Source organism: Mastomys coucha, unplaced genomic scaffold (assembly GCF_008632895.1).
Source record: "Mastomys coucha isolate ucsf_1 unplaced genomic scaffold, UCSF_Mcou_1 pScaffold23, whole genome shotgun sequence".
In the NCBI taxonomy this organism is placed as follows: domain Eukaryota; kingdom Metazoa; phylum Chordata; class Mammalia; order Rodentia; family Muridae; genus Mastomys; species Mastomys coucha.
The window spans coordinates 81,132,137-81,144,636 of NW_022196906.1; the positions used below are offsets into that span (position 1 = coordinate 81,132,137).

A 12,500-nucleotide genomic window follows, 5' to 3' on the forward strand; every position below is an offset into this window, starting at 1 on the left:
AGGAACGATTCATACAGGGCACACCACAACACAACCCAGGAACGATTCATACAGGGCACACCACAACAAGGCACAGAAAGGCAGAGCTTAGATGATGAAGCTAAAGCTAGGAACAATGCTAAGATTTAGAATTCAACTCAGGACACCAGGAGACTTCTGAATTTTCATGAATTCCAGGCTCCTGAAGGGAGGGCCAGAGCTGCCAATTCTGACAGGCAAAAATCCCTGACACCGGCCATCTCACTGTCATACAGAAAACTGCTAGCACTCAGGACCAACAACTCCTCCTAAGCTCATGCCACACTGTGTTGTCTAAACTGGAAGGAAAGGTAAGCAGAGGAAAGCCAGGAGCAGAGCCTGGCCGCTGGGGCCAACGGTGGGAGCACTTCTGCCTTAACTGAACTGCAGGAGACAGTTGCACAGTACAGGGGCCTTACTTACCTTCAGCCGCACTTTCATCAGTAGGAGTTTACTGTGAAGACCTGAGAAAAAGTCCCTCAGACCTTCAGGGGAGGAAGTGGAGAGTAACCATGCTGAAAACGCTGGAGCCTGTTTTCATCAGGACTTACTTTGTGAGACTTCTATTCATATGAGATATTTACTGAGGCTTTACCAAAACTTAGCAATGCAAGGGAAGAGAAATATTCAATTATAGCCTTCTCTAGCTCATAACATGGACAAGAAAATACCCAGCTAAAGACCACTAAAACACTAAAACCTAATCATAGGCTAGACTACATGGGCCCTACACAGCACCTCAATGGGGCTCCAGAATAATAGGAGATAATAACTCAATGGCCTTCAAATACTATACATGAAATCACAAGGAAAACCCAAAGATAGACAGTGAGGGAGACAAAGACAGAGGCAGCGAGAAACAGTAAACAGCCTGATCAAGCCAGATGAACACAACTGTCAGCTCAAGATTAGATCACACCAAACACCATGATGAGCTTTCAACAAAATCACAACAAATGATACAAGACAAGATGTACAGGCGCACGAGACCACACCAAACAGCAAAGCTCCCATCTTGATAGTCAGCAATTTTGGAACAATCGGATCATGACTATGACTCAGTTACAAAGAGTTTAATTTGCAAAAAAAGGAGAGACCAAGCAGGAACATATGGGTAACATACGGAAACACTGAGACTTTAAGACTCTAGAGGAAATTCTGGAAATCAAAGTCATAGTGCAGAAAAGTGCCTTTGATGGGCTCATCAGCAGACAGACCCAGCAGAGGAAAGAATAAGTAAGCCTGAAAAAATTGCCAGTAGAAGCCCTGAACATTGGAACACAATGAGAAAAGGCAAGAAAGCAAAGGAAGGAACCGTCAGGAACTGCGGGACAACTACAAAAGCTGTGCGTGTGCACTTGGGAAAGGAAGAAAGGAACAGAGTGAAGCAACCGTGGCTGGGAATCTTATAAAGTTAATGACAGACATCTATCCGCAGATCCAAGAAGTGCAGGAGCCATATGAAATGAGGACAACTAGTTTTTTAAATTCATATGTGAGCATATTGAAGTCAAACTGCAGCGGATTAAGGACAAAGAGCAAATCTTGAAGTTGTGGAGGAACCTCACCGTCCCACACGGAAGGTCAAAGGTTACACTAGACTTCCTTTCTGAAATCATGTAAGCTAGAGAATAAAGAGAAATGTTTTTAAATATATGTAACAACATGAGGAACATATTAAAAGTCACAGCATTAGGAAGGTTGAGAACCACTGAATTAAAGAAAGGATGAAAACTGGACAGGAACTAAGTAAGGTGAACTAAAACCCCTCTCTTTTCCTCGGCTGAGCTAATAGCTAAGTTTGTTCAGATAACAGCAGAGTCTGCAGTGGAAAGGTGAGGTCACTGGACAAGGAAAGTGGGGAGGTCTGGGAATGCTTAAGGACACAGCTGGACTTCCTGGAGAGCCATTCTGTGTTATTTGGAAGCGGACATGAATAAGCTATGTTGTAAATTTTCTATTTATTGCCAACTCTTGAGGAAACCACTAAAAATTTTAAAGAAAGTTATAATTGGTAGGCTAAAACATGAGAGAAAATGAATTTATGGTTTTTAATTCTCTTTAGCCCAATTAACTTTCTTAGCCTTCCATTTCCACAGTTTACCTAAATTTGTTTGGTGAGATATTGAAGCTTTAGTCATAGTTAACTATATACCATAGATAAACCCAATATATTCAATAAAAACTTACTAAATGTTTACTGGAACCCTACCTCAGGGGGATACAATGGTAACAAAATAGCAAATTACTGGATTTTTATTATATTTATATGTGATATAGTAAGTAAATTATTGGCATCATATGAGTAATCTATAATGTATGGAAGACTAAACATAAAGGAAATAGTCTGAGGTGTGAAATTTTAGAAGAAGAAGTTGTAAAGAAAGCTCAACTAAGGAGGTAACATGTGAGTGTGGACTTGAGGAAGCGGGGGTTTGGGGGGAGAAGGAAAAGTATGCAGATGTCTAAAGAGAACTCATGTTCAACAGAATGGAAATACAGGCTTTAGGTGAGAACCAACAATTTCTTCCTGTGCTAAAGAGTATACAGTACTAAACACTAAGCCGTTTTCAACTGTGTTAATTATATTTGCAGTGTTGTCTTGCTTTTACCTGGAACTTTACATCCACCAACCACAAGTCCCCTTCTCTTCTCTCCCCAGCCTTTAGCCTCCACCTTCCTTGCTGTTCCCACTCTTCCGAGGCCTTCAACTCTGGCAGGTATATCAAAATGGAACCACTCACTAACACCTTCTTAAGGGGAGAATTTTACATATCATGTTCTACTCATAGTGTGGATTTGGTAGATATGAAGAACCTTAACGTGAACAAAAAAATATGTATTTTAAATTAAATTAAACAGATACAAATGTCTGCCTGCTGCACACACACAAGAAGGTGGAAGCAGATAAGGTGGGCTAGGAAGAAGATACCACATCTGAGGTTGTTTTAGTGCCCAGGTCTTCAACTTAAAGTAGTTCTTCATTTAGCCCAATTTCTATTGCCAAATATCTCTACAGCCCACATTCTCTAGCATCACTTTTATCACAAACATCACCAAAAGGAACTAACTCCATGATAATTCTTCTCTTGTATTTAGTTACACATTGTATAGACTTTATACATACATGGCTTATAAATACCACTAGGCAGTGAGTAGTATAGTGTTATCCAGAATTTAACAAAACTAAAAATTAAATTAGCATTATTCATTGATTCTCATCTTTACTTGTGACAAGACAAAAGTACTTGCAGATTAAATTACATGTTAAGTCTAAGACCTTTGATTTAAGGCTGACCTTTGATATTTTCTGTGTAGTGAGTGATTTTACTCTGAAATCATATTTTTGCCCAAAATTACTGAAAAATAAAGACTTTTATATTCTGTTGATTTATGAAGAACTGTTAGTTTTACCATGTATGAAGCCATGAAGAATAGAAGTACTGTCTCAACATCCAAATTCATTTCAAGTAGTCTCCAATGTACCCCTGGCAACTAGAAGCATGTTGTTCTAAGTATCATAAAGGGCTACATGGAAGTGTGCAGGGTGACATGACAGGAAGACTAAGGCCTCGGACCAAGTCAGAGATACACACACACACACACACACACACACACACACACACCTAATGCAGGGATAAAGGTAAGTCTATAAATATGTATTAATATGGTACTAAAGACAGTTGCTGAGGTGGCAACATATAAAATGTCAAGATGGGCTGCGGTCATGGAGTTGGGTTGCAGTTATGGAGCTGGGTGAGGAAAGCACAGAAGAGCTACAGAGGAAGATTCAGTGAGAGCATAACTTAACAGTACAGCAACAAGAATGGAAGATGCAGGAGATCTGCATCCCTGCCTAGGTGTGTGCTGGCATCGATGTATTAGTAAAGAAGAGAGAGGCTCCTTGTCTGGAGAGCGCTTAGCATACCTGCCGCTAGTGACAGAGAATCAAGAGCAGGCACAGATGACTTCAATCACACCTTTTATCCTTCACAAAACTCAATAACTTATTTATTTATTTACTCATTCATTCATTCATTCATTCATTCATTCATTCATTGTTTTCAATTTTCAAGACAGGGTCTTTCTGTATAGCTCTGGCTGTCCTGAAACTCACTCTGTAGACCAGGCTGGCCTCAAATATCCGCTTCCCTCTGCCTCCCTAGTGCTGGGATTAAAGGTGTGCATCACTGGCTTCTCATAAGTTTTATAAAATATGTATTGTGGGGTTTTGGTTTTAGTTTTGGTTTTGCTTTTAATTGTGAAAGAAATTTCTAGCGCTGTGGATGGAGAGGTAGGCTAAGTGTAGATCTCCACCTCTTCCTCCCCACCTCCTCCCCACCTCCCGATACCCAATCCCCAGTCTCATCCTCAGCTCTGTAGCAGATCACCTGCTGCAGTCTCCTTCCCCCCTCTACCCTGGATGACACAGATCTTCCTGCTGAGGTTTGGTTGTTTGCTATGTATTGTAATACTAAATATTGACCCCCAAGGCCTGGTTGCCCCCAGGGATGAGAGAATCTGCAAGCACACCAAGTGCTGCTTTGTTACCTTGCTCCCTGATTTAAACTATTGGCTGAATAAAGACGCTGATAACATATAGTTAGGCAGAAGAGAGAGAAGCGGAGTTTCAGTTCCCAAGCTTGGGAGTCTGAGGCAGGAGACCACAGGGGACAGAGAGGAAGGTAGAGAGAGGAGAAGACACCATAGGGTAGGTGAGTCACAAAAACATGGGAGATGAAGGCTGTCCAATTGGAGTTAAGAACAGCTCAGATGGAACATGCTAAGTTATATCTCAGGGTTATTGTCAGGGAAGTCGATATGATAGCTTAGAGGATAGATATCTGCCCAGCTCTAGCACGTTAACATTTTATTAAAAATATAAACGCTGTGTGTCTTTTATCTGGTAATCAAATAACCAAGGTGAGGTATAAACCCCCACATGACATTAAATACATACTACAATATCTTCCCCTCCAAACTTCCTTCCCACGCTCATCCCATCATCCTGGCCCCCAACTCCAGAAGGCATCACCTGGGACCCAGCCAGGCATGCCTGCAAGAGAAGCACGTGGCCAGTCTTTCTTTATTACTTCTTAAAAAATGTAGTAGCTGTAGAGAATGAGAGCAGAAAATCTCAAAAGTCAGGTGGTTGAGACAAAAGGATTGTGAGTTTGAGGCCAGCCTGAGCTAGAGAAACCCTGTCTAAAGAACTAAAACAGTACAAGCTCTTCAAGGCCTTTTTTTTTTCTTCAGGTAACCTTTCTTTTCTTACTCATTTAATTAATAATCTTCAGAGAAATTCCCATGTGGAGAACACCATAAAAGAGGTGCAGCTGTCACTACTTTTCTCACTAGTTTTCTGGGAAAAGAGACACGATAGGAAGCATATTACAAAATAGTAATAGCACTTTACTATTTAAGTCACATGAAATGGCTATTTGAACATGTCAGAATTTCTTCACTCATAGCTTCAGTTATATGAATAAAATAAATTCTATCACCTATCCCACAAATTGAGTACTGAATGACATACCAGGTGATGGCCTAGAAACTGTGGCATGGCACTGAAGGAAAGGGGAGGTATTCTGTTTTCATGGAAGATATTGGTATGTGGATCTATGCAGAGCACAAAAGGTTGAATATAAACAAATCTGGCATTGTTCAGTGCAAAGAATGAAAAAAATGAGTTGAAGGTAACACTTTAAGCACACTGGTCAAGGCAAGCTTCACTAAGCAAGACAGACCTCTGGAAATTTCAAAGATGAGACAGCTAGCCTAGTGGAAAACCAGGTAGAGACACAGAGGATGGTAAAGTCCAAGCGGACGACACGTCAGTTAGAAAAGAAACGTAGGCCGTGTCAATGCGGTGAGGTCAAACAGTAACAAAGTCAGGAAGCCACCAGGAAGCCAGGTGGCACAGGACCTTTCCTGTTAGGACAAAGCCCCTTTCCATTCTGAATGCAATGGTGAGGATTGCCAAGTTCTGAGCAGAGAAATTACTCAACATAGAACTATCTTGGCCTCTGTGTTAAGAACACACTGGAAGGCAACAAGTAGGGAGGTAGTAAAACCAATTAGGAAACTACAATAACCCAGAGAGGAGAGATTAAGTAACAGGCAATGGTTAAGCACTGCTTATATTAAAGTTTCGAGAGCTTTGCAGATAAGCTGTGTATGGAGTGGTGATTCTTGTTCTTAGGGCAGCAAGAATGAACTTTCATGTGATGAGATGGAAAAGGTGCAGCAGGAGCTGGCTTAGGGATGGGTGCAAGAGCACATATCCACAGTTATATATACATAGTAGGTCATATATAACTAACATATATGATCTAATATGTATGATCTCTATATTGGTTTACTACAGATTCAAATAGAAGACTGGTCACACAGCTCTAGAGCTGACAGAAGATCTCCAAGCTAGAAATAGACTTAAGAGTGACAAATACAAAGATCTCTGATCAATGAGATCACCAAGAATCAGAGCTGAATAGTTTAGAGGTTTCAAGCAAACAAAAAGAAAAAGTCATGGAAAGCCCAAAGAACACTTGGTGGGGAGTGAGGAGAGAATTCTGTCACAAAAATACTCACTGAACAGTCTGGAGATTAAAGTTTTTCTTTATCTATATTCTGAATAAGTTATTTTTAAACCTACACTCTCAGACATAGAATTAGGGAGGTAAAGAGATAAAACTGTTGAACAGGCAAATATATTTTTTAAGTATTGATTTATTTTTGATTTAAGTGCATTTGTGTTTTGCCTTCATGTGCATCTGACAGTGTTGGATCCCTTGGAACTGGAGTTGCAGATAGTTGTGAGCTGCTGTGTGGGTGCTGGGCACTGAGTAGAGGCAGTCATGCCTGTAGAAGCACTCCACATCTTCTGCTCAAACCTGTGCCTTTTGTCTTTCTTCCCTGGGAGTTACTCATAAGAGCACTTCTGAAAGAATCCTTAAACACTGAGCCTCATTTTAGAATGTGCCTCCTAGGTAATCTAGTCTACGACATCTGGTACCAGGACTGGTCTGGAAAAGCAGGTTTTAAAAATGGGTCCTTTGACCTAGGTCAGTCCACAAGGATCCTGTCACTGGCAGTAATTAGACCTCAGCAAATGGTCTGACCAACTAATATAATTCTCTCCTGAGGTGACCTGCTCAGTATATCAGTAAAAGAGATATGCTGTTTCAGAGTTTTTGAGAAATCACACTAAGAAGATAATAGGAAAAGAACACAAGATTTGTGGGCAAATAACCATCAATACGAGGGTCAAAGACCTCGCTTGTACAAACAGACTTATAGATTCCATAGACCTTTAGCAGGAGACCCTGATGGCAAGAACAGGGTGTGTACCCATCAGTGAATGTGGGCCTGGGTCTCTCTGCTGCCAATGCCTGAGGCTGCGTGATGCATTAGTTAAAAGGAAGCAATGCATAATTGTGAGATATTTTATTATAGGAAAGAGAAAATAGGCTGGCCATGTGGAAAGAAAAAAAGGAGAGGAAGGAGAGGAGAAGAGAAGGAGAGAGAGAAAGGAGAGGAAGAAAGCAAGAGAGGAAGAGAGGGCAAGAGAGGAAGAGAGAAAACAAAGAGCAAGAGAGGAAGAAAAGAAGCAAGAGAGGACAAAGAGCAAGAGAGAGGAGGGGGGAAACTGACCCTATATATTGTGTGAGGCAGGGCTATCTGTCTGTGGGGTGGGGCATGCCTGGCTGTGATCAGATGACTTGGGGTAGGGTCCAACTAGAATGCTGGGAGCTTGGGGCATTATCTACATGACAAAACACACATCTCCTGCGGGGGCTATGAGAAGTTGTGTACCAGGAGTTATGGCCGAACACCTTCCATCCCTTGCAGGCAGAGATATTGCCAACTGGGGCTCTGGGGTTCCAGACCTATTACTCGACTGGGCCCAGGTTGCCTGAACAGACCACTGCCCTACAAGAAGAACCTCCAAGATTCCCAAGCAACTCATATTTGCTCCATCAGAAACTTGGTAGAGTGAGTGGATGCTTGCTACATGGAAAGGGATATCTGGCTTGATCTTCCCAATTTTTAAATCCTCAGAGTCAACACCATTTTATGACCTAACAGAAGCAGTCTTTTTTTTTTTCTCTTCTCACTATTGATGAAGTTAGTTTTCCTCCAGGAGATGGTATGCACCCCTCTAAAACTGTTGATTCCTTAATCTCCTTCAGACCTCCACTCAAGCCTATAACAGCATCTATCACATCAGAAGCCACATGGGCCATGCTGGAGCTTAAGAAAGAAGAGAGCTACTATATTACAGAGGAAAGATTGTGTTAGAGCAGTCCAAGTGAGCTTAATTCTGAGGGTCTCTGATCAGATCCTGGACCCCAACGTTAGGTACTGATTTTCAGAAAGCTTCTTAAGATACAGAATTTAACAACTGGCAAGAATCCCCAGAGATGACACAAAGTGACTATTAAGATAATTGCTAGATGCCTACCCAAACCAATGGCTCATACTAAATAAGGTTGACTTCCAGAAACATTGCCATGGATGGGAGAAGCAAGAATTTCTGGGCTCAGAGAAGGGCACTCTGGGATATACAAACTATTTATAGTGCTACTCCCCCCACCCAAATTAGGTGACTATTTTCTAAAACAATAATAAAAAGCTTCATGGAATATGCTGGCGAGAAGCCTCCAAGCCACTGAAAAACTTGTTTCTGGCTCTCAGAAGACCAGCATGGACAGCAGACAAAGTTGATACATAACCAAGCTTACTGATAAGCAGTAAGAGGGGTGACAGGCCTCCAGAAAGAAGCCTAAGGGGTGCAGCTGTCTTTAGAGGGGCAACAGCAGTGTGTGTGAGACAATGACTCACAGTCTTGAGAGAGAACAGAGACAGCTTTTCCTAGTCTGTCACTCAGCTTTTGCTACCAAAAGAAATCAAAGACAAACAGCTACACAATTGAAAGCAGTTAACGCAATAAACTTGCAATTGCTTGTACAATTTCCAAACTTGAGCTAATCTTTTACCCAGAATTCACAGAAAGAGGAGGCCTGGTTTCCAGAAGGCAAGACTTCGCAATATCTTGGCAAGGATACTCGGCAATAATTCTCCCAGCTCCTCAGAGGAATCTACAATGCTTAATCAGGTAGCTACACTGGGGGAAAGGGCTCAAAAGGGCTCAGATCTTTAGAGGATTCTGCCCTCAGAGTCTGCAGTAATATCTGGAGACTTGAAACATCATGCAGCTGCTCCCACTCCTCCCCTTGATAGAAGCAATGTGAAAGGCAGTAATAAGTGGGGCCCCAGCCAGGAGCTCATAAAAGTCTGAATGTGACCACAAATCTATACTGTGTGGGATTTCCCAACTGAGATATTCTAATTTCTTGCTTACTCAGTATGTTACAGTATCCACAAGTCTTTGGCTATACAATAAGAGCTACCATAGAGCAAACAAAGATGAATGTACACCACCCCATCACCCATCCCTTCTCTGCCGATACAGTAGGTTAAAACCCAGAACAGTTTTGGTGGTTGGAACTAGGTGAAAACTAGTGGATTCTGACAATCCCAATAGCGAGAGGAGTGGTCCCAAGTGTGCGAGACCATGCTGCGGCACAGCTTCTACCTCTCTGCTCCTCCCTCCTCCTCCTCCCTCCTACAAGTGTTGTTTCCAGTAGCACTGAATATATTCCATTTCAGAAACTCCAACTACAAAAGTCACTCCTCAATCATGATTTAAGTTAAAATTACTTTTAAAATGAATTTCTGTTTAATTACTCTAACTGGATAATGCTTGGCTTTACTCCTGGTCAGCTTCTAAAGGAACAATATCCAAACAATTTATTTTGAAGTCACTGCTATTTTTCTCTAGGAAGGCCTAGAAGGATAACTCCTCCTTTTTACCATTTTTGTTTCTGAGCAGAGTCTCACTGGATAATGCAGGCTAAACTGGAGCTCACAGTAATCCTCCTGCTTCAGTTCCCAAATTCCTAGGATTAGACATGAGCAAACATGCCTGGCTATGGATGTTTCATGCATTAAAAAATCACTGTTGAGCCTATTAATCCCTATTTTCTTTTGATATATCTTAACTAATCCCCAATTTAATATTTAAAAATGTAAGTTGTTTTCTGATCCTGCAAGGAAAAGACCTTTCCAGCTTGGCTCCTATCTCCAACTCTCCAGAAAGCTGTTCATAGTTTCCACAGGATCCTCCTCTATCCATCGTCATTTGGTGCTCAGAACGGGCTTTATCAGTTCCCTGTAAATATCATGAATTTGTCTTATTTAGGTAGATTTTTAAACTCACAAACTGACAGTGAAGCAAAACACACTACAGGTGTCATTTCCTTTTCTTCAGGATTGGCACTACTGAATCACTCTCTTAACTATGCTGTCACTTAGAAAGTTGATAATCACAACTTTATCTAAGTTTTTTATGATAAACCCTTTAAAATTATATGTGAATTATAAGTAGAAATAAATGAATGGCATCAAATAATTTTGAGCTTAAACTAAAGTTTCATAACTCATATTTTCTCTATGAGTAAATATAGCTTAATGTATAAGTAGGATAATAAATTAATCAAATACGTTCCTTTTAAATTTGAACATAGCGATTTAAGAGTATACTCTGTGTCAAAATCTCATGGCAAGCAATTTGAGGTACTTAAATCCTGTGCAAACTGATGAGGAAACTGTTTTTTTTTTTTTCTGTTGGTTATGACTTTAAATTATAAAAAGCAAAAAAAAAAAAAAAAAAAAAAAAAAAAAAAAAAAAAACATCTTAGTTACATGAAATACCAGTGATAAAGTTACTTACAAGCAAAACAACAAAGTACAACCACTAACGTACAAATGTGTTTTTAAACAATAATGGTTTTGTGGCTGCATACTAACAAAATGGATGACTGTCAGCTGGCATGACAGAACTCCCTCAGAATATATTACTAAAAGTATTGCAGAATCGTCATTTAATAGAAAAAAGTTGGAAAGTCTTATAATACCAGAAGGCCCACAATCCAATGCTTACTATATTATATGAAAACACAGTAGTGCATTTCATCAAATACTGTTGGTTTCAGCAGAGATGCATGAACTGCAATGGTGCTCTAGTTCTTCCCCATTACAGCTCTGAGACTGTATAGCGCACACTCAGTCTCCACCTCCTCCTTCTCCCACCACAACAGGGTCCAGTGTCAGCCACAAGCATGACTGAAGAGTAGATCTTACCGGCAGCCACAGTGTAAAAAAGAAAGGGCTTCCTTTTTCTATTTACTGTCTTTGGCCAGTTCCCTACTTCCCATAAACATGCATTTCAGATGAGATCTGTGGGTTTGGTGTGGTAAAGCTGGAGACCATTGCCTATTTCAATGGCAACAATGATGCCTCTAAGAACAATGCTCCTTTGGGAATAGGGAGGAGATAGCTTAGAGGATAGATACATGATGCTACCATTTGGCCGGTGAAAATTATAAGGAGGGAAGTATATGAGACAGAGGGAGAGAGGAAGGGAGAGAGAACAGGGAGGGAAAAGGAGGAGAGATAGGGAAGGGGGAGGGAGAAGACAGGAAGAGGGGGAGAGAAAGAGAATTCATTCATTCTTAGGTCTAATTATTATTCTTAGATCTAATTATTAAACCATACTGAATCAAACGGGAGATTTTCATGTGTATGCAGTTAGGGTTTAGGCTTTGAAATTCAACTCAAATACAGATATATAAAGACTGTACATACTTGGAAGAAGCGGCCTCCATGAATTCATCCAAAAAGGCATCGTATTCAGGACCTCTCACTCGCCTATGCCGCAGTCCAATGTACAACGGATCTTTAAGTAACTCCTAGTGTTAAAAAAAGCAATTGCCATAAAAATAATTAGTAGTGAGAAAGTCATTTACCTTTCCTTAGTCTGTTTGATCATCTCTGTAAGAGACAGAAACAAAAATAAAATCTTGACATACTGATTCATAGCAGCCCACAGTCACCAGTTACTTAATACTAATACAGAGTACATCCACACTCTTCACAAACCAAATAAAAAAATAATTACTAAACATTAAAACATTCTAGGTTAGTCTGGGGAAAGGAAAAGTAATTAAAATATGTCAGTGGTGCTCATTAGAAAAGTTCCACTCTGATTTTATAGGTAAAATTTATCACACATGGAAATTGTGTTAAATTTCATAACTTACAACTTATGAATAAAAAAATAACATTTTTTTCATAGATTTATTTCTATTTCCAAAAAAATAAAATCTTCAAACATTTGGGGTATATTTGATATATAACTACTAACCTACTTGAGAGAATATTTTTAGCTTTTTCTTAAGCTTTTTAAACTTTCTAGTTTCATACTTCTTTTTCTTAAACATTCTCTTTATTTATATATACAGCATTCTGCCTGCATGTACACATGCAGGCCAGAAGATGGCACCGGATCCCATTACAGATGGTTGTGAGTCATCATGTGGTTGCTGGGAATTGAACTCAGGACCTTTGAAAGAGCAGAC

The 12,500-nt window shown here is 40.2% G+C and overlaps 1 protein-coding gene across 1 annotated transcript in view; it reads right to left on the reverse strand.

Annotated features, from left to right (window-relative positions):
• Positions 1-12,500, reverse strand: part of Me1 (malic enzyme 1) — a 123,238-nt gene that overhangs the window by 52,352 nt on the left and 58,386 nt on the right. Inside the window, exon 6 of the mRNA XM_031343007.1 lies at positions 11,728-11,831. Within this exon, the coding sequence (XP_031198867.1) occupies positions 11,728-11,831 (104 nt within the window). The remainder of the gene's footprint in view (positions 1-11,727; positions 11,832-12,500) is intronic.